Consider the following 26,919-nt stretch of genomic DNA (forward strand, 5'->3'; position numbering starts at 1 on the left):
ATACTGTTCTCCATAGCGGCTGTATCAATTTACATTCCCACCAGCAGTGCAAGAGGGCGCAAGAAGCTAACCTTTTAGCTTCTTTTTGTTCCTTGATTGTAGTTAAGCTTCATCTTGCCTCAGGGCCTTTGTATTTGTTTTTCCCATGTTTTGGAAATATTATTTCCAGAAAAATTGTCCATAAATGATTCCTTTCTATTCTTTGGCGCTCATCTCTTAAAAATATTTTTTCCTTGATTGTCCTACCAGCCTAACTTAGTCCCAATTTATCAGATTACCTTACTTCTTTCACAGAATAATTATAAAAACAAATATTATCTTTGGTGTCTCTTTGTATTTAGATGAACTTCTTCCCAAAGAACTCAAGCCCCACAGTGACAGAAGTTGTTACATTTCTTATCCCTTATTCTGTGTCTTAGAACTGTGTCTGGCATGTAGTAATCACTCGAGGTCTATTGACTGTGTAAAGAATATGTGAGTAGATGAACAGATTTGGAGTTATTTAAGGTCGCTCTTAATGATGGCTGGTGTTGGTGATTAAATTAAAAGTGTAGGTTTTAGAGTTGGAAGTGATCTTGCTGAGTCTCAGAGCTACGGCAAAACTCTCCCTACTGTAGCATCCCTGACAGATGATCAAGTCTGAGCTTGAATGACTGTATATGAAAGACCCTAACCAGGGCAACCTCGTAGCTTTCTTCAAGCAGATCACAGCCTTCCATGGGAGTTTTCTCCCTATTAGTCAGCTGTAATTAGGAGAAAACGGTTTGATTTACCCAGAATCATCTTCTCTCAGTCTCCTTGTTCTAGTTCCTAGAGAATAGACAGGACAGAGTTTCCTCTAAATTACATCCTTTGGGTTTGCACTCCTGCTTGTAACAAAATAAGCACCACGCTATGGCAGAATTCCCCTTGATTGTCTGCCACTTGTTGCTACATTCCTTGTTAGTGTTTAGAAATAATTTGTCTTAATGTTCCACATTATAATTGATGGAGTACAGAAGTAAAAGAGATCTCGGGGTTATGTCAGAAGCAATCAGACAGATATTTTAACTTACCCTTTTAATGTATTTAATGCTGACACTGTGAGGAATTGAGCAGTATAGTCACCGCGTTATTGCCATTGCTGAAAAAATGTCTTTATGGTGAAATTTATGGTCACTTTGAAAGCATGAGCTGATGGGGGAATTGTCAGCTACATCTTAGAGCGCTGAGCATTTCTCAAAAAGTTGTGATACGAAACACCCCTGCCTTTTCTTGTATTTCTGTTACATTCACCTACTTCACAAAAAGCATTCGTCATATTCCTGAAATAATGATGGGCTTAGTTGAGATTCTTTTGGGTCCTAAGGGACCAACATGTGTGCATAATAGTGTCGAGTTACACAGAGCCTGGATGTTTGGCTCCAGACTGAAAGCCCCATGGAGTCGTTTTTTCACATCTGTTCACCAATGTGTATGAATGGGAGAAAACCAAAGTTCTGGTTTGTTTGATCAAGGGGAGCCACACTCCTTTTACTTCTGCTGTGAGAAACAAGTAAAGAGGTGTAAAATATCTGAAAAGAGCCTCTTAAGGTTTGGTAGAACTCTTAAGTGGGATGTAGAGAATATAAAACAAAAAGGAAAGCAAGTGAGTACTGCTGGCAAACTTTTTCAAGGACAGCTAACAAATTAATAATAGTAACAACAATATTAAGATTGATTTTCAACGACTTAAGAGTGGCGCCACTCTACATGTTTTAACTCCACGCCACAGCCCTGTAAAATGGGTGAGGTTATTAAGCCCTTGATTTTCAAAGAGGAAGTGGAACACAAAGAAGTACCACTCCTGAACTCCCACAACTAATAAGTGGTGGAGCTGGGGAAAAAAGATTCAGGCAAATTAATTTTAGAGTTAGTGCTCTTCACCCGTAGGTTATATCCCACAGGTAATATTTGCACATTTTGAAATCACTTTACAAATACTATTTTTACCCCTAAAGTACACAGGGAATACCCAGGGAAATTGGCATTCTAATTATTTTTATATCTTTGCCAATAATCTGTTAACTAAAATGTTCTCTTTTTTCTGATACTTTTACAAGTCATTAATTGAATGTTGCTCACTTTCAAGGCCAATCTGTGAGACATTATTTAACTTGTCTACTCTAAAGTTCCAGCATTAACTCAGGTGGGGCTTCACCAAGTACTGATCATGTGACCTTGGCCTCTCATTGCCTCAGTTTTCTCATTTGTAACATGGGTATAATAATAGGCTTATTTCATATGCCTGTGAGGAGGAAAACTATATATATATATGTGTGTGTGTGTGTGTGTGTGTGTGTGTGTGTGTGTGTGTGTGTGTCTATATATATGTATTTAAACAGTGTCTTAGAATAGTGTTTGGCACATGATAAGCATTATAGAAGTATTGACTGCTGCTACTAGTACTGTTATTATGAGAACTAACTGTTGAGAATAATCCTTCATATAGTGGTTTATTCCACTGAAGATAAAGGAAACTCATAGAATATTAGAAATCAGATTAAACACAGAAAGCCAGTAAAATATACCAGGACAGAAGATGATGAGAGTGTGAAAGCATAGAGGAAAAAAAATGGCTTTTGTTTTTCTTTTTCTTTTTTAAAGAATGAAAGAGCCTAGAAATAGGACAAAAACTATTCATTGGCTATACTGACATGGAGATCACTGGTGACCTTCATAAGTAAAATTTCAGGACAGTGGGCAGAGAGATTACGGTGAGAGAAGTCAGATGGATGTAAATTATAGAGTAAATGGGACGTGAGGAAATGGAAACAATATACGATGATAACAGTTTTGAAAAGTTCAGACATGAATTGGCTAAAGAAGATATGCAGGGATTAGAGGAGGAGGGAGGCTTTCGTGTTACACGTATAGTTTTTAACATTTTAAGTTGGAGTTACTAGTCTAGAATGAGGTTGAATTTTGGCAAGAATCATTCATAAGGAGTAGATGGGTTGTAGAAAATGCAGTGCTGTGAAGTACTTGAGAAGATGAGAGAAAATGAAATGCTACCTGTAGTGCACGTGGCCTTTGAACTTGAACTCCTGTAGTGAAAGGGAATACAAAGATCAATGCAAATGCTAATGAATTAACGGATTTGGCAGTGGACTATTTACTGACTTCTGTGTTCCTAATGAGTTAGGAAGCGCCTCACCAGCTCAGAGTGAAGGAAGTAGAGAGGATGGAGGAAAATTTGAGGAGGGTAGGGAAAGCTTCTAAGAAAATAGTCCTTAAGGAGAATTAGAAAGAACTTACTGTAAGTCAGAGCAATATTTCCAGTCTTGAAAATCCATTTGGAGTTGGTGATGATTAATTTATTGGAATACCAATTTGCCCTTCCACATGATTTTTCTCCAGCTACCTGGATATAAGTTACACAGAGGCAGAAAAGAATGAGAGATAACAATCGAGGGAAAATACAATTAGTATCTTTTTTTACCATTTTCCACTTCTCGGCTCCAACTCTGGGGAGGCTTCATGGACATGGCTGCCCTCCCAGCCTCCAGAAGCACTCTGTTATCAAAGAATTCAAAGAAATGGAACATAGGTTTCCAACTTATTAATTTAGCAAAATCAAAAATTGTATATAATGTTTTCTGTTGGCAAAGATTTTTGCAATATAATTTGGTTCCATCTTTTGACAAGTAATTTGGCAATGTCTAGCAAGATAAAAATGTTAATAGCTTTTTACACATTAATTCTAATTCTGGAAGCTTATGCCATAAATAATTTATAATCCAGAAAATTATTATATAAAGATGCTCATGTCATTTGTAGTAACAAAAAATTGGGAACACCTTTAATTGTTAACAATAGGAAAACAGTTTAGGAAATTATATCCACTTAGTAGAAAGTGACACAGTTACTATATTATAATTACACGATGATGGAGCAAAATAAAATAATGCTTAATAAAGAAAGAATGAAGAAAGCTGACCTAAAATTGTGTCTTCCTTATGACAGTAATTATGTAAACATATCAATATTTATTAAAACTTAAAACCAAAATAAAGTTTTAAAAGCTCTGTACCAGTAATGTGGATTTTATGTTTGTTTCAAAATATTTTTTAACATAACTCTTATAATTTTGTTTTGTCTACTCCTTTTCTTAAGAATTTCTGACTCTTACCTCATTTTTCATTTCATAGTTTCAAATAAAGTCAGCAATTTTATCATCATAGAAGATTAGACTTATTTGACAGTTCATAATTCCAAGTTATTTGGTATAAAAAGACCATATACACTTGTAGGTACTTTCAAAATAAAATTTCGAGAATGTTTTTTTTTTTGCTTAGTCTTTCCTAGTATGGAGATGAAGCAAACTACCTAAAATTGCTAGCCATTCTTTTTTCATTTTTCTCATTTTATTGATTTATCTTGCCCTTCACAGAAATGATAACAAATGAGTCTGCAGTTGCATCTGCCAATTTCTTAAATCCTCTATTATCCACATTATGAAATCATACTAGTATGAATGCTTCCAGTATTTTCAGAGCTCTTTAGTTAGTATACTTTAGCATTCTGTATGAAGTATCTTATGTAAGTGTAAAATTTAGACTCAACTTCTGGAAGCTTTTGATTTCTTAGTTCAAAAGTGAGAGATCCTTAGTTCAGCCATATGATTAACAATTACTTGTATAGTAAGAAGCTCCTAATTTATTGTTTTATGGATACCTGGCAGTTTTCTTGCCATTTCTCAGAAGTTCTCTATTAAACACATTCTCTCTCTTTCTCTCTCTCTATCTGTCTGTCTCTCTCTGTCTCTCTGTCTCTGTCTCTGTCTCTGTCTCTCTCTCTCTCTCTCTCACACACACACACACACACACACACACACACATTGTGATTAAAAGCACAGATTTTGGCATTATGAAATCTAAGGTTCAATTTCCAGTTCTGTAGTTTCTGGGCCACTTCACTTTAGGCAAGTAACCTAATGTCTCTGAACCTTGTTGTTTTCATCTGTAAAATAGAAATTACAATTATATCAGACAATCCTCAAAACATCCATAATGATTTTAGAGTTTCAGAGTCAGATAAAAGCAGGCACTCAGTAAATGGCTAGTGCTTTTATTACTTTATTATTATTTAGGTCTTGGTTTTCCTTGAGTCTGTGAGTCCCCATAATGAAATGTGATTTCCAATAGATTGAGTAACACCTGTTTTCACCAAAAATTTTAACTGAGTTCATTACTTTCTGTGCAACCCAGATTAGTTTTCTGCCTCTTTTTCTGTGCCGTATGTAGGTATTCAGTAGATTTATTCAATAAATGTATGAATGCATGAACGCGTAGATGAATTTTTAAATGCTTCTTTATGAGAAGGTAGAACAAATGTGACACAGTAGAACAGATAAGAAAATAATCCATGGAAAAAATGGCAAAGTCATGTATGTGCCCAGGGCCAGCCTAAGAAGAATTGCTTTTTTTTTTTTTTTAGGAAAAAATGTGTTGAATAGCTTATTTTAATTATTTTTAGAAGTTAAGTACAGGGACTTCCCTGGCGGTCTAGTGGTTAAGACTTCACCTTCCAATGCAGGGGGTGTGGGTTCAATCCCTAGTCGGGGAGCTATGGTCCCACATGCCTTGCAGCCAAAAAACCAGAACATAAAACAGAAGCAGTACTGTAACAAATTCAATAAAGACTTTAAAAAGTGGTCCACATCAAAAAAAAAAAAGTTAAGTACAAAAATTTGCTGATGATTTACATATTTAGGACCAATAAAATAATGTGAGATTAGCTGTACTAAAACAGAATGTTGAGCTACATTCACATTAAGTGACACTATATAGTCTAAATTTATGGAAAACTTCTGAGATGGTGAGTGACCTTTGAGCAGAAAAAGACAGAAGGAGAAATGGCCTTTTCTACATTCTATTGTGCCTCTAAGTAAAATGCTTGGTAATCTAGCTACAAAGCTCTGTGTCATTTGGCTTTAGGCACCTACTGTGATTTACCTTGTGAAGATCAGATTTTGCCATGGAGAGGATTTGTAAAAGTATCACACGTTCCAGTACCGTTGGCAACCACAGCTACCAAAAACTCCAATTTAAATTGATGAACCTAATATCAGATGATAGTATCATTTCCTTGTGGGTGTTCTGGGAAAAGGTGGGTAGGAAATGTATAAAAGTGAATACTTTATTGACTGAAATAACAATTCATCATTTTGAAAACATAAAATACATTAAAGTTGTTATAGCATCATACATTAATGTTTCACTGTATTTTAGACATGGCCTACAATCAATGTTTTCTGCCCTTTGAAACAGAACCATGCTTGTGGTATGCATTAATCATATAAAAGATTAAACACTGAAAAGAAATTCAGCCTTTAAAGACAATTTGCTTTGATTTATTCAGTGCGTTCTCCTAGAAAGTTAATACGAAGAATTATTGCTTGTTAAATTGGAGTTACAAATTCTTTCAGAGTTACTTAGTATTTTCTTTAATATCAGTATCAAGGAAGGCAAAGCAAATTTGCATATTTATTAGGAAATACAGGCACATAATCATAAAACAAGAAAACACAACGTTTTTATAGACTTTATTTTCTAGAAGTGTTTTAATTTTACAGAGAAATTGAGAAGAGAATATAAAGTGTTTCCATATACACTATACCCATTTCCCTCTATGATGATCAACTTATATTAGTATGTTACATTGTTACAATCAATGAACAAATATTGATACATTATTGTTTACTATAGTCCATACATTAGTCCAGTTCCTTAGTTTTTACCTAATGTCCTTTTTCTATTTCAGGATTTCATCCAAAACATCACATTACATTTAGTTGCCGTGTTTCCTTAGGCTCCTCTTGGGTTTGATAGCTTCTCAGATTTTCCTTGCGTGACCTTGGCAATTTTGAGTAGTTAGGTTTGTGTAGGATGCCCACTACTAGAATTTGTTTGATGCATTTTTCATGATAATATTGGGATTATGTGTTTTGGGGAGGAAGACCACAAGAGTAGAAGGGTTATTTTGTCAGATCACATCAAGTGTACAAAGTATCAATATGCATTATGAATGTTGAGGTCGACCTTGATCACCAGGCTGAGGTAGTGTTTTTCAGGTTTCTCCATTGTAAAATTACTGTTTTCCCTTCTCCATATTGTATTTTTTGGAAGGAAGTCAATATGCTCAGCCCACAACTAAGGAATGGAGAGTTACGCTTAAGATGGAGTACTACATAAACTATTTGGAATTCTTTTGCACTGGAGATTTATCTATTCTCCCGCATTTATTTACGTATCCAATCACTTATTTATATCAGAAGAACTCATGGATTTTTATTTTATACTTTGGGTTATAATCTAATTCTACGTTAGTTACTTTGTTCCTCAAATTGCTCTAGTCCTGACCCTTGTGAACTCTTTTCAGTTAAGTGGCTCGTGTGCCACTCTGAGGTATCCCCATCCTATATATTTTTTTGGAACTTCCTTACTTTCTGACACTATAAGATGGTCTTGTATATAAATCTTGTATATTTACTGCCCCAGTCCTAGAATCAGCTATTTCTTCAAGGATAACTAGGTCTTTTTAGTGGAGAACAGTATTAGACAGCAGGATCTGGGTGTGGGGTGTGCTGATTGCTGCCCGGATGTCATTGCTTCTAGATCTTCTCAGCTGACAGAGCAAAGAGATAACATGCGTGTACATTACCCATGTATATGCACATGTCTATAAGTATCTCTCTACATAACCATGTGTATTAAGGTAATATGAAGTAATATTAAGCTAAACATGAATGTATATTGATGTTTCCAACTTTAATCTGTTACCACATAGATCATCTTAGCCTCATCTCTTGCTTATCTTTAAATTTCAACTCCGGCAAAACACTTGACTTTTAGAAGTATGAAAATCAAATTGTAGCTACTTTGGGAAGCCACATCATCTAGCAGAATAATTCTGAAAGGGCAAGGTGTATATCATCAAATTTTAATTTACAGTCAGCAGTACTTTGTAACATCCATAGGCCTCCAGACCTCTGCTTCCAAGAAGATGAAGTAGCCCATTTCTCCCAGGTTCTTCCACTTAAAACTAAAACCCTGAACATAACAACAGACAAACATAGGAAGACACTGAAAGGTGGAAATGAGAAGGCAGACTTATCTAGGGACTTTGGGACTTGAGGAATAACATGGTGATGAGTCCCCTGTGTTTCCTGTTGCTTCCCATACATCCTGGAGAGGGTATTACAGGAACCCCCAATCAATAACCACCAACAGAACAACAGACGAAAAAGCTTCAAAAAAGAAAACACAAAACCCCCGTTCCCCCTAGCCAAGGTGTGAGGAAATGGGTTGCCAAAGACAGAAAAGCATTTGGGCAATAATAGACACACTACTCGAGCCAAGTGCCAGTGGAATATTGCACCCATCCCCTATGTCCTGTGGTTTCAGTTGGGCCAAGCTAGGACTTGATCTTCCACACCACCCCACTCCTGCCCTCCAGAAGAGGCAGCGCTCTGATTTCGCCACCAGGGCTGTTTCAGTGTGGTGCAGTGGTGAGCTGAGCCTCCACCCCTTTGCATTAGCAAAGAGACTTTCAAAGGTGGTGCCTGACAGGCTAGTTAACACTGGGCTGCCCTCACACAGTCGTGGGGTCCAATGGTGGGACCTAGCCTCCGTCTCTCCCTGACATCGATAAGAATAGGATGTTACAGGTTGGAGGGAGTAGGCACCCCACTAACCCCCAACACATGGTGTCAGTGAGACCCAGTGGGGTGCTGAATCCCCATAACCATCCTGAGGCAGTAAGACAGAATGAGATGGCACAAGCAGGGCTAGTTGGCAGTTCTCTTCCTCTTACCCTGGTGTCAGTGGGGCCAGCAGGTAGCTGACCCTCTACCCACACCCGGCATCAACAAGAAGGAATGAAGTGGGAGGAAGGACAGCAAACACTTCACTTCTCCCCTCCCCTGGTGTCAAGAAATCTACTGGGGAGATGAACTTCCACTCCTACTAAAAGGCAACACAATGATATTAATGTTCCCACTTTTGGGGGGAAGGTGTCAGAAGGGCCAATAGGATAGCTGAACTTCTACTTGATCTGTCTGCAGTGAGAGAATGTAAGTGCCCACTTTTGCTGGGGTATTGACAGTAGGGCCCAATGGAAATCTGTACGTAACCCCCCAGTCCTCATACTATACCTCCAATAGGATGACTTCCTTCTAAAAAGTAATAATAAAATTAAATGGGATACAGAGTCATGTAATAACTCACAATGTTTAGAATCCAACTGAAAAATACTCATGGCACCAAGAACCAGGAAATCACAGAATAAATGAGAAAAGACAATAAACCTACACCAGCACTGAGATAAAATATCTATTGAAATTATCAGACAGGGATTTTAAATAAGCTGTCACATAAATGCTTCAGTTAGCAATTATGTGTTCCTTGACGGAAATGGGAAAAATAGAAAATGTAAACAAAGAACTAGAAGATATAAGAATAAAAACAAATGAGAACAGTAGAACTGAAAAATACAACAATCAAAAAACTTTGCTCAAGAGTAGACTGGAGATTACAAAGCATAGAATCATGAACTTAGAAGAGATCAATACAATGTACCAAATGTACAGAGAAAAATAGGCTGAGGGGTAGAGATGGGAGAAAGAACAGGAGGATCTCAAGAACCTGTAAACAGTAACAAAAGCACTCACATTCATCTCATCAAAGTTCCAGAATGAAAAAAGAGAGCACGTAGCTCTGACAAAGTATTCAAAGAAATAATGAGTAAAACGTTCCCAATTTTTTAGAAGATATAAGCACACATTCAAGAATCTGAGCAAATCCAAAGAGGAAAAACACAAAGGTATCCTTGTCAAGAGGCGTCATAATTAAACTTCTGAAAAGTAGAGACAAAAAAAATCTCGAAAGTGGACAGGCAGAAACGATGCATCACTTACTGAGAAACCAATTCCAATGACAGCACATTTCTTGTCTAAAATTATGGAGTCAGAAGCTTTGACATAACATTTTTCAAGTAGTAAAAGAAAAGAACTCTCAGCCACAAATTCACACTTTTTATATCCACTTTCTTGTTTGACTTATATTAATGGACTACTAACTCATCTTTCTATATCCAGGCCTGCCATCACACTTCTCCAAAAATCTAGTCACAGTATTTCCAGAGTGATCTTTCTGAAAAAGAAACAAATTTTCCTTATAAAAATACCTGATTGTGTTATGAAACTTTTCTCTCTTCTAAGTTACCAGGTAAAATCCTTCAACGGATTCCCATCTTTCTTGGAGTAAAATCTCACATCCAAACTCTCTTTGTCCTTTTGGGCTGCTGTAAGATTATCCTGCAGGTTGGGTGGCTCATAAACAACAGGAATTTTTTTTCCTCACGGTTCCGGAGGCTGCAAGTTCAAGAATAGGGTGCCAGTATGGTCAGATGAGGGCCCTCTTCTGAATCACAGACTTCTCATTGTATCCTCACATGGCAGAAGAGCTTAGGGAGCTCTGTGGGGTCTCTTTTATAAGAGCACTAATACCATAATCATTTCCCAAAGGCCCCACCTACTAATACTATCAGCTACGGAAATTAAGATTTCAACGTATGAATTTGGAGGGGAACACAAAGACTAGACCATAGCACTTACTATACATACATGGACCATGCATGATCTGGCTTCTACCACCCTCTCCATTGTCCTCTTTTCCTACACTCCAGTGAGCATTTCTCTTTTTTTTTTTTTTTTTTTTTTGCGGTACGCGGGCCTCTCACTGTTGTGGCCTCTCCCGTTGCGGAGCACAGGCTCCGGACGCGCAGGCTCAGTGTCCCTGGCTCACGGGGCCTAGCCGCTCCGCGGCATGTGGGATCTTCCCGGACCAGGACACGAACCCGTGTCCCCTGCATCGGCAGGCAGACTCTCAACCACTGCGCCACCAGGGAAGCCCCAGTGAGCATTTCTTATACTGATTATGAATGGAACTCCTTTCTGGACTGATCCTTAACCATTCATTTTCTGGCAACCGTGAATTTCTCTTCTCTTTTCCTCAAAACTTCACCCTTCCTTCGTGTTACATATCCATTTCAATTGCCTTCTACAGGAAGCCCTACTGATATCGCCCATATACTACTGTCCACAGGATGAATTAAGGTCTTACCGTGTCTTCCTATAGCACTCTGTAATATCTTTTACGGTAACTATGGATTTTCTTATTTGAGTGTCACAATACATTGAATTCTAGGTGGCACTATAATGATTTTAGTAACAGTAACACTGGTGCCTAGTTTAACCCATGACATACTTTAGGTGTTCAATAAATGTTTGTTGAATGAGTGAATGAATGAATGGTCAATTTGAAATCTTAATCATGTTACTTTTGCAAAATCTGTTAAAAGATACCACAGTTTTCCAGAAGATTAGGGAGTTAGGACCTTAAACTTGATTTAACAGAGGAAATTTTTACTCATACATCATGCTTAAATACCTCAAAGTAAAACCATAAACCCAGGAATTTAAGGTTATCCATTTGGATTTTCAAGCCAATAATTAATATCTCCTGCCCCGACTGTATTAGATGGTTTCGATGCTCCACTCATATCTCCCCAGCACTCATCATTCCAGTATATGCTGATAGAATCATGCTGCCACCTGCAATTATCCACCTTAGGGCAGGCCAGAAGTGTACAGGAGTTAATGTATCTGGGTGCAGAACCTCTTTTGGCACATTCCTTTGCACAACCTGAAAGTATGTGGGAGTTAATGTCCCAAGGCATAAACTTTGAACAGTAGGATTCAGTAATTTGTGGGTAAATTCAGTCCTATTTATCCCTTCCAATAGAAGGACCCAAAATGAAGCTAGTATGGATTTTTGAGAGTAATCATGGTATTCTGCAATTTGTCTTACTTAGTGGTAGGCAGTTCAATAATCTATACTTGTATCATCTCTCCCTTCCTCCTTGCCACTTTGTCTTTCACTTCTGCTCCCTAGAAATGAACATAACTCCTCTGCCTCAGGCTCAGCTTTCTGGAAAGACTAAGCTACCAGTTTGTACTTGGAATGCTAATCTTCAAGGTGGAATTTCGGAACTGAATTTTACCCTCAACTGAAAGCAATAAGGACACCATATAACAGCACAATCACTAAAGATTTTATGTGTCATTTGGATGAGGTATAGGTGGAAGGTGAAGAGTTCAGATTTATAATGGCTAAGGCACTTGAGCAGTATGACAGTAAAAAATAATTATAAGAACTGTGAAGTGGGTTGGCTTTTTATAAACTGCTAACCATAAGAATGTACTGTAAACCGTTGTTATTTTTAACCCAAATTTTAGTATAAAAATATGTGACCTTCAAAAATTAGAAGTTTGCATTCCTATATCCCTTACCTAGAGTTTCCAGGTTTCATTATTTGCTATATATCCTTTATCTCTCACCCTCGGTCTACCTAAACATACACTCACAACAATACACATTTTGATTACATATTTATCAATTATTTAAAACTAAGTTTCTGATACTTCACACAAATATTTTAGCTTGTATTTCATTTTTTTAGAAGATATTTTATCTAATTGTAATGTAATTATCACATCCAGAAAATTTAAGCCTGATATACAAAATGTTCTTTAATATTTATGTCATGTGTTCAATATAGCAATTTTCCCCAAATATGCCACTGAATATTTTTCTAGTTGTTTTTATTTCTTAGTTCTGATCCAAGATCTAATAAAAGATCACATATTGAATTTTCTGGTCATCTAGAACAACCCATATTCCTTTTATTTTTATAACGACGTTTTCACAGTTGTGACTGAGAATTTTCTTCACTTACTTCCAAATACCAGGAATGAACTTGACTAAGGGCTCCAAATCCACCACTCTGAAATCCAACTCTGTGATAACACTGAGGTCACAGGCTATCTACGGGACTCCTCTTAGAGCCGATGTTGCCAGTAACAATGTCCCTTTATTTTCCATTCTTGATATTGAAATTTTTCATTCTTATAGGAAGCTCTTCTCCCTTTTTTCTTGGCCACTGTAACTAGAAGTTTGTCAATTTTATTGAACTTTTCAAAGAATATGCTTTTATTTGCATTGATTTTTTTTATTTTTCTATTTTCAATTTCATTAATTTCTTCTCCATTCTTTATTACTTCTTTCTACTTGCTTTGGGTTTAGTTTTCTCTATTTTTCTTTAAAAATTTCTTAAGATGGGGCTTCCCTGGTGGCGCAGTGGTTGAGAGTCTGCCTGCCGATGCAGGGGACACGGGTTCGTGCCCTGGTCCGGGAAGATCCCACATGCCGCGGAGCGGCTGGGCCCGTGAGCCATGGCCACTGAGCCTGCGCGTCCAGAGCCTGTGCTCTGCAACGGGAGAGGCCACAACAGTGAGAGGCCCGCGTACCACAAAAAAAAAAAGAAAAAATTTCTTAAGATGAAAAATTAAATTATTGATCTGAGTCATTTCTTCTTTCCTAATATAAGTATTCAATACTATAAATGACCCTGAAAGCACTGCTATAGCTGTATCCCTCATATTTTGATGTGTTGTATTTTTATCTGTATTTCATACAGACTGTTTTTTCATTGGTTTTAGACTTCCCCTTTAACCCTGGGTTATTTAGAAATGAGATGTTTAATATCTAAAGATTTGAGAATTTTTTAGATTTATTCCTGTTTGACTTATAGCTAAATTCTATTATGCTATTAAAATGTAGCTATGATTTCTACTCTTTTAAATTGTTTGAGATATTTTTATTGGCTTATTTTATGGTCTATCTTGTTGAATATTCATATGTCTTTGAAAATAACGTGTATTCTACTGTTGGGTGAATTGTTCTATAAATGTCAATTAGGACTATTTGGTTGATAGTGTTCCAATCTTCTATACTCTTACTGTCTTTCTGCCTATTTGTTCTATCAATTACTGGGAAAGGATTTTTGATGTCTCAATTATAATTTTAGAACTGCCAACTTGTTTTACTAACTTCCATTTTTGTCTCATTTATTTTGATGCTCTGTTATCAGTAATATATATATATATATATTTATGGTCATTATGTCTTATTGGAGAATTGACCCTTAATGATGATATACTGTCCCATTTTATTCTGGATAGTATTCCTTGTTCCGAAGCTGGCTTTTTCTGATATTAACATAGCTATTCAAGGTTTTGGGGGCTATTTTCATGGCATATCTTTCTCCATCTTTTTACTTTTAACTTATCTTTATCAGTATATATTAACTGCATTTCTAATAGACACAGTAGAATTGGATCTTGCTGTCTGATCCAATCTGACAATTGCATTCTTAAGAAAGTTATATTTAAGCCATTCATAAGTAACGTGATTACGGATGTCGTTGGATAAAAACTTTACTAAATTGCTAGCTGTTTTGTATTAATTTAATTTATTATATACTCTTGCTCTGCCTTCTTTTGCATTAAATAAACATTATATAGTATATCATTTTACCTCCACTATTGACTTATTACTTATACATCTCTTATAAAGTTTGTAGTAATTTCCTGCTAATTTAAAATATACATTGTTATATCTTTAATGAATATACCTTTAATTAATCAGGTTCTACCCTCAAATGATTGTTTCACCTATCATGTAAGCTCGTTAAAACTGGCCTTAATATACCCTAAGGCCAGTAGTGTCACTGTTCTTTCTGATTAAAACTTTTGTCTTGTGGAAATAAAGAGGAAGCATCAGGATGCATATACTTGTCCCACCCACATGACTGTGTTCCCCTCTCCGGTCTGTATCACCATAGACACTTCTTAGTTGATTTTTCAGACCCTTTGCTGTGAGAGGCCAATGGGGTTCATGAAGAAAGAGTCCTTCAGGGCATGCAGACTCCTCCAGTTTCTTCAGTGCAGTGTTGTTTCACATGGCATTGCCAGCCTGCAATCATCCTTCTTCAAGTATCTGCTCTTCTAGCATCTTACCAATTTTGTTTTGTTTTGTGTTGTTTTAAGAACGTGTTTTTTTCTGTATATAGCAGTACTATTGTATTATTTGGAACATTAGTCTTCTCTTAGGTGTCACTTTCTAAGAAAGACAACTTCACATCTGACTCTGACAAACTGTAAATTCTTAAGTATGTATTACCTGCTTGAATTGTCACGTAATAGTAAATGTTACACTGAAAATATTTTATGATGAAAGACCTTTGGAATAAAATACCCTTGGAATATTGTAAACAAAGTTTTAACATATTAAACAGGGAAATTTTTAAACAGAAGTACTTAGTAAGTTTCTCACAACTTGACATAACCTTAAATACATACCTTACTTAGAATGATTGCTTCTATCATAGAACAGTCCTATGCTGAGATCTATACCATTATTGAAATAGCTGAAAATCAATGTGTTATTGGGAGATATATAGCCAGGTGTATATTCACATTGTCAGTATGCTTTATAATAAATGCTCAAGGACTTAAAATTATTATAGCTAAGTGATTTGCCCTTGACATTCAGGGATTACTGTTATGTATTTTGATTCTTGCATTTTATATAATAGTAAGTTCATTTGGTTCAGAGCCCTAAATGTTTCCAAATGACTACAATTTTTTCAATGCCAGCAGTTTGGAAAATAATTGCTTTGAATCTCATTTTTTTTTATTACCCATCATCTATACTATGCCACCCAGACAAGAGAACAGTGAAGTAAAAACACATTGTTGATTTTTTTGTTACATTACAATGTCTTCCCATTAATGTATATTGATATGGAGTTTTTTTAAGTGCAAGGACTAAGATCACTGAAAGTACAAAATAACATGCCTTAAATTTTGTTGTTTCTGGTAGATAGGCTCTGCTATAGAAATGCTGATTTGAAGGATAGTCACAAAAAGTCACAAAATCAGATATGTAAATTTTACATGGATTAGAATATACGAGCTCAAATTTAACTTAATCCTAATTTTAGAAAAGCTACAGAACTTAACAGATAGTCAAGTTAAAAGCTTATTATAATTTGTGATAAGACAAAAGACCATATATTCATACCATTCCACACTTCACAATATATAGGGCATGGAATTTCTAACACTCTTGATGTCTTTGGCTTAATCCCATAAAGTTAACATTAAAAACTTCAATATTTTTTGAGAAAGATTAACAATTTAAACAAATATTACATATGGTTTAGGATTTACTAAATGAAAATTGAAATTCCATTCTGAAATTTAGTGATTATTGATTTCTTCAATCCACATAAAATTAATTTCAGGACACCAAGGCACAGTTCAGTCAGATGAGCACAAATTTCCTTATTTTCTCTGTTCAATGTTAGACAAGAAATATTCAAATATAAACCATACTATCCTCTGTCTGATAATAGTGTGTCAGATGCAGTGGTGTTCATCAACCCAATCTATTCAGCCCCACTGTTTTCCTAGTCTTCTTTCATCTAAGGAAAGCAATGTAGCATGGTTCCAACAATTAGATGGAAACAAGTCACTGAGTTGAGCTTTTGGGAATGTTTTGAAGAATGGTGAGGCTCCATAGGCAGGCAGTTATGCTTTTACCCTTAGGCACTTTATGTTTTTTCCACCCTTCTTCTTTATGCTTGGAATAATGGCAGGTTGTTAGAAGATTATCAACCATACTATGAATGGGAGAATGGAATCCACATGCTAAAAATGGCAAAGCAGGAAGATAGAATGTACCTGGGCCTTCAATGGCATTGGTCAGAAGCTGCATGTTTAAGAAAAACTTATAACAGCAACAAAACAACTAAGAGAGAAGAGGAGGATGAGAGAGAATGAGAGAGAGAGACTCAGAATGAAGAATGTTCTTTTATGTTTTTCTCCCTTGTTTGTACTCTTTCTTTGAAAAAGAAAACCATCATAGGATAAAGTGCTAAAAACGTTCTCACTATTTACTTAGTTAACTTATTCAATATGCTTTCCAGAAGAAAAAAAAATCATTACATGAAGTGGTTGACAGAATTGTAAAAATATCTCCCCAAGATTTTTTGTTTCCTAGCTGTTCAGTAAAGCACTGGTACAGGTACTGCTGAGAAGAGTCTTTCACATGGAATTAAGGTTACTAATCAATTGCTTTATATTAGGAAGGTTATCCTGGATTACCTGAGTGGACCTAATGTAATCATATGAGCCCTTAAAAGCTAAAGAGGAAGACAGAATCATCAGTCAAAGAGATGAAGCTTGAGTGACTTGAGGCATGAAAGGGACTTGACCCACTCTTGTTGGTTTGAAGATGGAGGAATGGGGCCAGGAGTCAAGGAAGGCTAGCAGCCTCTAGAAGCTGAGAAAGATCCCTGATGTCTAGCCAACCGGCAATACCAGCAAGAAAACAGGGACCTTAGCCCTACAACCACAAGGAAGTGAATCCTACCAATCACTCACACAAGCCAGGATGTGGATTCTGCCTTAAAGCATCAAGAAAGGAACACAGCCATGTAGACACCTTGATTTTAGCCTTCTGAGACCCAAGGAAGCTAGACTTCAGACTGTGAAGGCACTGTGAGATAATGCCTGTGTTAAGTCTCTGAATTTGTGGCAATTTGTTATGGCAACATTATGAAACTAATAATCATAGTAATACAAGAGAACCTGTTTAGGACATTTGCAAAAAATGTCCTGACATATTAACCTTTCAAAAATTACTTTCATCAAATTATAAGGCACAGATCAGAGATCAAAACCCTGAAAAATTACTACTCAGAACTCAGTGTTTTAGTGGAGGCAGGGAAGTAAGGATCATGAGATGCAATCAGGGTAGATAGTGTGTGACTCTGTGGATGGTCCTTTGTGATTGAGTTTCCAATTGGAAGTTTGAAAAATAAATGCCAAAAAACTACACTACTTCAGAGTTTTCACTAGTGTCAGTTTCTAAAAAAGTCTTACATGAATTACTGTAATTTCAACAAAACATTGATTTTACTAACATTTTATATTGTTGTAACTCTAAGATTTGAACAATAATGTTTACTGTGAAATATAGGAAATTTATAATTATGTGTTTTTAAATTTTTTGCATGTAAAAAGTAGGTTGATTGAGACTATGCAATCCCATCTATTCACTCTTTTTGTGATTATACTGAAGTGCCATTCTCTTCAAAAAAGAAGAAAATATAGAGAGCTCAGCTGAAATGAAAGGATTATAGTAGTATGAATTACTCATTCATATTAGTGATATATTCAACCAATCCAAAATATTAATTGAATAACCATTATATCCAATGCTTTTTATACATAAATTTACCTATATTGCCACAACACAATGCATATTTTGAATGCATTTAAATTATTTTACACACATATACAAAATAAGACTGCTGATGATTAAATTTCACCTCGAAGTATCTTATTAGGTGATTAAATAGTAGGTGGCACAGAGTACAGTGAATAGTACCAACTGTTATTTCATCACTCACTTATAATAAGAAAACATTGAATAAAGAGTCAGTGTTGTATTTATCTGAGTTTCCCAAGCAAACAACAAAATACCTAATACGTAGGAACATAAAAATGCTGTTGGAGTGAACTGTATGTTAATAGTTACACGATTTAAGCAAGAACATGACCAAGGATAAATGTATAACTGAATAGTTATGTTCTGTCATTTTGATAAAAAATTTCAAAATAACACTAAAAAATCAAGTTTTATTCTCAATTATTTGCTATCGTTCATTCTCTAAACAAATATTACATGAGTACTTGCCATGTAGCAAGTATCCAAGACATTTAGGGAATGGAAACGAACAAAGAGAGTCTCTGGCTTTAAGAATTTCCTGGACATGTTAGAATGTTTGCCACATGCAATACCTGAAGATGTTTATCAGAGCTTTATTCGGCATGCAGCAAAGGGCAGAGGAGGAAGTGTTTAACTCAAGGTAAGTTGTTTATCTGCTGGGGGAAAATCAGTGAAATCAGCTGAGAAAAACTGTCACGTGATATTATGGTTTAGTTATTCTGAAATGGGAAATAAAAGAATATTTTATACAGAAATATTAAATTATTTTATGGTGTGCAAATTAAATTCTTTGCATTGAGGTTTTTTAAAATGGCAATGTTAATCATGAACTTAAGAAAAAATATAGGCGAAAAAAGAGAAATGAGTTCTATTTTTCAGGATTGGGCTGAGGGGAATATATTCCAGGCAGTGGCAACGGAAGATGCAACTTGCAGGGCTGTGAAAACTCATGGAACTTTTGAATGATGACAGGGAGTTCAGAGCCAGAGCAGAGAGGTTTTGTAGGCAGACAGGGATGAGTCTGAGAAGCAAGCAGGAGTAAGATCAAAAAAGTTCTCAAATATATTGCCAACAAGTATTTGACTTCAAGCTAGGCTCTGGGAACTCAATGACAGATGTGAATTGCAGAGGAATGACCATATTTCCATTTCAGAACAATCACACTGGCAACAATGTGGAGAGTCAGAAGGGAGGCCAGAATGTGAGCACTCAAATGAAGAAAAAATGAGCATGAGCCCAATGCCAGCAGAAATAGGGTGGAGGAGAGGGCTTCAAGAAAGGTTTAGGACGTAGAGTCTGTAAGACTTTCTGATTGATTTGAAATGAAGGGGAGGAACTGCCAAAGGAAGATTCAAGGACCACCCCAATTTACTGGTTAGCAAAACTTAACTTATCACACATACTTGTGATAACTATAAACTGAGATTTTAAAAAATCTTATTTATACTTGAATTTCAGAGTTAACCTAAACATTTCCTAATAAAACTTGCCTATAATTATGATTCCTTCTATTTTTTTCCTAATACTCAAAAGCAGTGATTTTACATTTCATGTAATCATGGTATAAGTGGCATGAGAAATACTAATTGCAGAATATTTACTTCAATAAGCCTTTTTCTCATGTGTTTGAATATTTCAAAACATAGTTCGTGACATTAAAGAAAAGATATAGTTAATTCTAAAAGGCACCATGAAATGCAAAAGTGCAACCTATACTTAAAAAAAACATGAAAACATTGAGTATTTGTCCACATACACTGCCCACTGATTTGCAGCAGCAGTAATTCATGTAAAAGCTATCATGTAATATACATGAGGTTGCTTTTCTACAATCTTGCAGAAAGGATACTTGGAAGTATCCTTTTGTACCAAAACTGGAATCATTTTTCTGATGATAGGGTAAAGTAAGGTGAAGCTTTGCATTTCATGAGTAGTCAGTAAATGTAGGTGGGTGAAATCATTTATTCCTTTCAAACAGATCACAAAATGTGTTATTCTTGATGATTTCCAACAATATTGTAAGTCCTTGAAGTAGCACATGTATTTGCAGAAAAAAAAAATATACACATAAGCAAAGCAGGGTGAAAGAAACAAAAATTTACCCATGATCCCAATAGCGATTATATATATATCTGAAAGAGAGAGAGAGAGGATGCTAGCTAACTGACTAGGTAATCAGACTCCCTAAGCAAAGTCTACCATTACAGGGATTCTAGGAATCTAGGGGTGGGCAGGAATATAGTGATTCTAGTACGTCATAGTGCTTAGTCACTGGGGAAGCAGTCTGGCAAGAACACATTGGCCAATCTTGGGGCAGCTGGAGGCTGTCAACCAGCTATCCTTCCTGCAGAAGTCTTCCTTGAATAGAGATGTAAGCAAGACACCTCCCATCCATCCCTTGCTTCATACAGATTCTCTTCTCTGTGCATGAGGTTTGGAAAACAGCTCCTTCATCATTTTCTTTTTAAGCTTTGTATATGCATTTTTCTTTTGAACCAGAATTTTTTTAATTAATTTTTAAAAATTTTTGGCCGTGTCCAGTCTTTGTTGCTGTGTGCAGGCTTTCTCTAGATGCGGCGAGTGGGGGCTGCTCTTCATTGTGATGAGCGGGCTTCTCATTGCAGTGGCTTCTCTTGTTGTGGAGCACAGACTCTAGGCACACGGGCTTCAGTAGTTGAGGCATGAGGGCTCAGTAGCTGTCGCTCACGGGCTCTAGAATGCAGGCTCAGTAGTTGTGGCACACGGGCTTAGTTGCTCCGCGGCATGTGGGATCTTTCCGGACCAGGGCTCAAACCCGTGTACCCTGCATTGGCTGGCGGATTCTTAACCACTGTGCCACCAGAGAAGTCCCTCCTCCGTAGTTCTTGTCCGTGTTTCTGAGGAGAAACTTATGAGAGGTTAGTGGGAAGAGGTACAGACACCATTGCTGCAGGTAGGTTCAGGGTACCATTAATACTCATCCTCTCCCTCCTCAAACACCTATACTAATTTCCTCCTACCCTGAATTATTACCACAGGATTTGGTAGCTTACCTGGCTTTATGACCCAGGATTAGCTATATAATTTTCTGTGTTCAGTGCAAAATGAAATGTAGGACTCCTTGTTCAAAAATTACTAAGAATTTCAAAACAGTGACAGCAGAGCAATAGACCAAGCATGAGGTTCTTTTAAGTATGGGGCCCTTCATTTGACCTGTGGGACTGCCCAGGTCAAATGCCCATGAATCTGGCCCTGTTGTGGCCCAAACTTAAATTTCTAAAGGGACTGAGACCTTGGTAATCACCCCTCTGTCTGGCTGGGGTCGCTGCATCCATCCACTCACAGGTACAACTGGGTAAGTTCCAAATTTCATAATGAGAATGCATAATCATTACTGAACTGAGCATGAGGAATTGGATTAATATCAAGATTTTAGGTGTGGAAATGGTAAATAGGAGCTTAGAATTCACTAAATTATAAAACTGAAGAATGTTTCAATGTTTATGCCAGTTGAATGGTATTCTTTTAACGATGTTACTTTGTTTTCATATGTGATGGGAACCTCCTAATTCCTGAAAAGACCTGTGACTTCTGAAAAAAATAAACAATATCTTGAAGTTTTGTGACTTCACACCTACTTTGTAAACTCATTGAGCTGAAGATTGGTGTTTAAAATTCTTGTGTTCTCGAGTGGACAGCTTGTGAAAAAAATTGAGGAAAAAATAATACTTACTGGAAAATAAGAAATTTATTTGGTAAAGTATAAAAATATTCTATTGGAGAAGTGAATATGGCCTGTGCATTACTTATTAATAATAACAAATATTTACAAAGCACCTTCTAGGCACTAGGAAAAGTTCTAATTGCTTTACATTTTTTTTATTATATGATAAATGCCCCCATTTTATGGATAAGGAAACAGAATAAGTAAATATAGGTAAAAATTTAAGAGTTACAGTCTTAATCAGTTTTTAAAATTAATTACAAATTAATAAAATTCATGTTCTGGTATAAATTAAATTGTGTTTTGAATCATTTACTTTTAAAAATTTTGTTTTAATTTTACTCAAAGAGAAAAAATATACTCCTGAGTTTGATTAGAGAGAAAAGTGGTCACATTTCAGGAACTAGGTAATATATGATCTTTATATACAATGCCAGCACCCAGGAAGAGACTGCCTATCATAAGTTGTTTTTTCTCAAAATAACAGCTTTATGGAAATATAGTTTACTTACCATACATTTTACCACTTTAAAGTGTGCAATGTTTAGCATTAGTGGTTAAGTGTTCATTGTTTGGTGTATTCACAGAGTTCTGCAAGCATCACCACTATCTCATTTTGGAATATTTGCATCACCCCAGGAAGAAATCCTTTAGCAATCTCTCCCCCGTCCTTCCTCTTCTTAACTCCTAATAAATTCATAAGTTTTTCAAAATTGAAAAAAGTCACATTGAATCCTAACCTGAGGCCCCATTTTTTGTTTGTTTCTTTGTTTTTAAGCTGTGAGAGACTGATTTGAAGTTTATGATAATTTTGTTTTTAAGAGATTTACAATGCCAAATTACTGAGTGTTTGATAGTAATGTTAATTTAAATGTGTTACACTAGATATAACAAAATTCAGATTTTTCCTTATGTAGTATGTTTAAGATGGGTTGCTTGTATATTTTAACCCCTTAACATGACTCTGCATTGAATTTCTATGGCAACTGCATTTCTGCAAAAACATAAAAACATTCAGAGGCTGTGCCCTCTCTCTCCTTTTCCTGTTGCCTTTCAGATCAGGAGAACATGTCTCTCCAGAAGTCACTGGAATGCCCTACATACATTTATTATTATTGCTATTTCCATCCCCCAAATTAATATCAAAACTACCATGATAGATTTGTAAAGAAACCATTTAGGACTACTCATGAGAAAGAAAATTATCTTGGATAATGACAGAAAAGAAAAAAAAAAGTACAGTTAGAAGATAGGAAGTCAAATTCAAACTGTTTGGCCTAATCCTGAATGTATCATTTTCATTATATAGTCAACTTCTGCTGTGCCCACTTGACTTTATGGCTTAATGATATGATTATGCCCAGTTGATGATGAGTAGCTCTGGTCATAGGATCACCCAAAATCCTAGTCATGTTTAAATAGAACATAGTGGTATGTGAGAAGCTCTTACTCAAACTAAGAGTAATTTACTGTCACAGCAAACAAGACTTTGTCCCCCAACTTCAATTAGGCTATGATGTTTTATCATAATATTTCATTCCTCTCAGATTTCCTATCTTTGGTTATAGGACCAGATGGTTTCACTGGTGAATTCTACCAAATATTATAAGAAGTCATACCATTCCCTCTCAAACTTCTCCAAAACACAGATGAGGAAAGAACACTTTGAAATTCATCTTACAAGGCCATCATTACCTGATACAAAAGCCAGACAAGGATATACAAAAAAATTAAATTACAGGTCAATATATGTGATGAACATAAATGCAAAATTACCCAATAAAATATCAGTAAATCAAATTCAACAGTACATTAAAAGGATCATACACCATGATCAAGTGGGCTTTGCTTCTGGGATGCAAGGATGGGTCAACACTTGCAAATTAATCAATGTGATTCACCACATTACAAAATAAAGGATAAAATCCTGTGATTATCTTGATAGATGCAGAAAAAGCATTTGACAAATTCAACATCTTTTCCTAATAAAAAAACTCTTAACAAAGTGGATATAGAAGAAATTTATCTCAACATAATAAAGGCCCTATATAACAAGCCCACAGCTAACATCATAATCAGTGATGAAAAGCTGAAAGCTATTGCTCTAAGATCAGGAACATGACAAGAATGCCTGTTCTCACTATTATTTAACACAATACTGGCAGTCCTAGTCAGAGCAATTAGTCAAGAAAAAGAAATAAAAAGCATTCAAATCAGAAAATAATAATTTAAATTGTCTCTGCTTGCAGATGATATAATATTTATAATAGACTTCACCAAAAGACTGTTATAACTAATAAACAGTTTCAGTAAAGTTGCAAGATACAAAATCAATATACAAAGGTCAATTGTGTTTCTATACACTAATAATACCTATCAGAAAGAGAAATTAAGAAAACGATCTCATTTACAATTGCATTAAAAAGAATAAAATACTTGGTAATAAGTTTGATCAAGGAGGTGAAGGATTTGTACACTCAAGAATTGTTCGAGATTGAATGTTGAGCATCTTTTCATGTACCTGTTGGCCACTTGGGTGTCTTCTTAGGAAAATGTCTACTTAGTTCTTCTACCCATTTTTTAGTTGGATTATTTTGTATTGAGTTGTATGAGTTCCTTATATATTTTGGACATTAACCCTTTACTCTGTATATGGTTTGCAAAAATTTTCTCCCATTCTGTAGGTAGCCTTTTCATTTTGTTGATTGCTTCTTTAGCTGTGAAGAAGCTTTTTAGTTTGATATAGTCCCACTTGTTGATTTCTGCTTTTGTTGCTTGTGTTTTTGGTGTCAAATCCAAAAAATCATTGCCAAGATCAATGTTAAGGAGCTTTCCAAAGGAGAAACTAACGCACCTTTGTAAGCAATTATACTCCAATAAAGATGTTAAAAAGAAAAAAACCAAACAAACAAACAAAGAAACATCCTCACAGATACACCCAGAGTAATGTTTGACCAAATATCTGGCCACCCTGTGGCCCAGTCAAGTTGAGGCATAAAATAAACCATCACACCTTCCATAAAACTCATTTCTTTGAAGAACAATTAGCAGAACAGGAATGTTTTTGAAACCCATATACACTGGCAGAAATATATAATAATAATTTATTCTAGTGACAAGACCAGTGATATTCTCAGGATGGAAGCTATTCAAAATAGTTAACTTGTTACCAGGTAGATAGTAAATCTCAAGAAATTATGTAATTTTGGAGCTTGGTTTTGGTCTCTTTTTCTTACAGGTTGGACATTTGGCAGTAGCAGTAGCTAGATTAGCCTTAGTTAGTGAGAATCCATGCTGTTGGCCTCTCTCTCTGCCATCATGACCACTCCATCCTCTAAACAGTGTCTCATGAAGGCCTTCATAGTACTAACTATTTGAAGAGATTAACATGCTATCCTGAAAGCAATGGATTCATGTGCTGCGCTCTGCACTGTTTAGATAGTCCGAGATCCCTTTGGATTACATTATAGCAGAGGAAAAGGAATTACAGCTCAACAGCAAAATTTGCAAGTGTTTATTACACATTTGAAGTGAGCAAAAACTCTCCCTGATCCTCTTTTCTTACTGAAATAGAAAAGAATGCACATGCCAAAACAGTGTCCATATACCAGAACCTGAGGCTCTATCTGTTCTAACAAAGTTACCACATCCATCATGGCAACTTCAATCAGGGCAACTACTGGGCTGAGCTTGCAGCGGTCTACAGTCACCTTCCAGGATCCATCTGGTTTTTGCAAGATCATTGCTAGGTAACTTAACTGGGGATGTGATAAGGACCACCATCCTTGCATCTGTTAGAAACTCATGGCTGATATAAATCTCCTAAACTCTATATAATACATATATGATACAATTTTTATTTATATATTTTTACTTACTTTCTCATGACAGGAACAGTTTCAGAGGCTTCCATGTGGCTTTCCCTATTTTGGTAGTTATCTACAACCAAGGGCCCAATCTGGAAGTTGTACTAACTTCCAAGTATGTTAATACCAATTAAACATTCAGGGTCCAGGGAAATGACCATCAGGTGGTCTATGTAAGTGATTTATTACCTGTCTCCCATATGCCCCCATACATATAGGAAGGCCACAATAATGTTTCAAAGTATTCGTAGTTCAATATCACAGAAACCCTATAACCTATACCAACAGTGCTAAAAATATGAGTAATCCCCATCTCCCAATTTATAGTCAAGTGAGTAAATGGCCATAATTTTCTTGAGGAAAAATGCATCAAATCATTGCTTTGTATACATGCTGTGGTATTGCAGTTGTTCCACTTGGAACCACTGTTTAGTGGGCTCTGATTCTGAACAATGGTCCCCAGTCTGAAACCTATGCAAGGAATCATGACATATTTATTAGGGTGGCTATCCTCAGACGCCCAATCACCAAACCTTGCTTTCTTCTGCTGGTTCAAGCTGAGTAGTGACTTTGTCAGCCACCAATCTATTTTGCCCCTAGGGAGGTCATATTCTATTAACCATCCTTGTAAGTCCCTGTGTATCTGGTTCCCAGGGCTATTACTCCAACTTTGCTAGTGATCACAACATATGTGGTTAAGTACCACCTGGTTACTGACAGTTAACTGCTGTCACCTAGACTCTACTATTTTAAAGTCCATTCATGGACATTGTTTTCAGCTAGATAAATTCTGTAACAGTATTTTCTATCTCCAGCCCTAAAATGAAAAGTAGAGACACTACTGAATTTTTTTTTTTTTTTTTTTCTGTACACGGGCCTCTCACTGTTGTGGCCTCTCCCGTTGCGGAGCACAGGCTCCGGACGCACAGGCCCAGCGGCTATGGCTCACGGGCCCAGCTGCTCCGCAGCATGTGGGATCCTCCCAGACCGGGGCACGAACCCGCGTCCCCTGCATCGGCAGGCGGACTCTCAACCACTGCGCCACCAGGGAAGCCCCTGAACGTTTTAATGATGCTGCTTCCTGTCTCACCAGGCCATTCATATGGCCTTGATAAATTTTGTGTCCTTG

General features: G+C 36.3%; 1 protein-coding gene across 1 annotated transcript in view; it reads right to left on the reverse strand.

Annotated features, from left to right (window-relative positions):
- Positions 1-13,171: 13,171 nt before the first annotated feature.
- The window catches only part of LOC132434798 (uncharacterized), a 123,501-nt gene continuing 109,753 nt past the window's right edge, over positions 13,172-26,919 (reverse strand). Inside the window, exon 5 of the mRNA XM_069541250.1 lies at positions 13,172-21,097. Within this exon, the coding sequence (XP_069397351.1) occupies positions 21,010-21,097 (88 nt within the window). The 3' untranslated portion in view covers positions 13,172-21,009. The remainder of the gene's footprint in view (positions 21,098-26,919) is intronic.

The sequence above is a fragment of the Delphinus delphis genome, chromosome 12 (assembly GCF_949987515.2).
Source record: "Delphinus delphis chromosome 12, mDelDel1.2, whole genome shotgun sequence".
In the NCBI taxonomy this organism is placed as follows: Eukaryota; Metazoa; Chordata; class Mammalia; order Artiodactyla; family Delphinidae; genus Delphinus; species Delphinus delphis.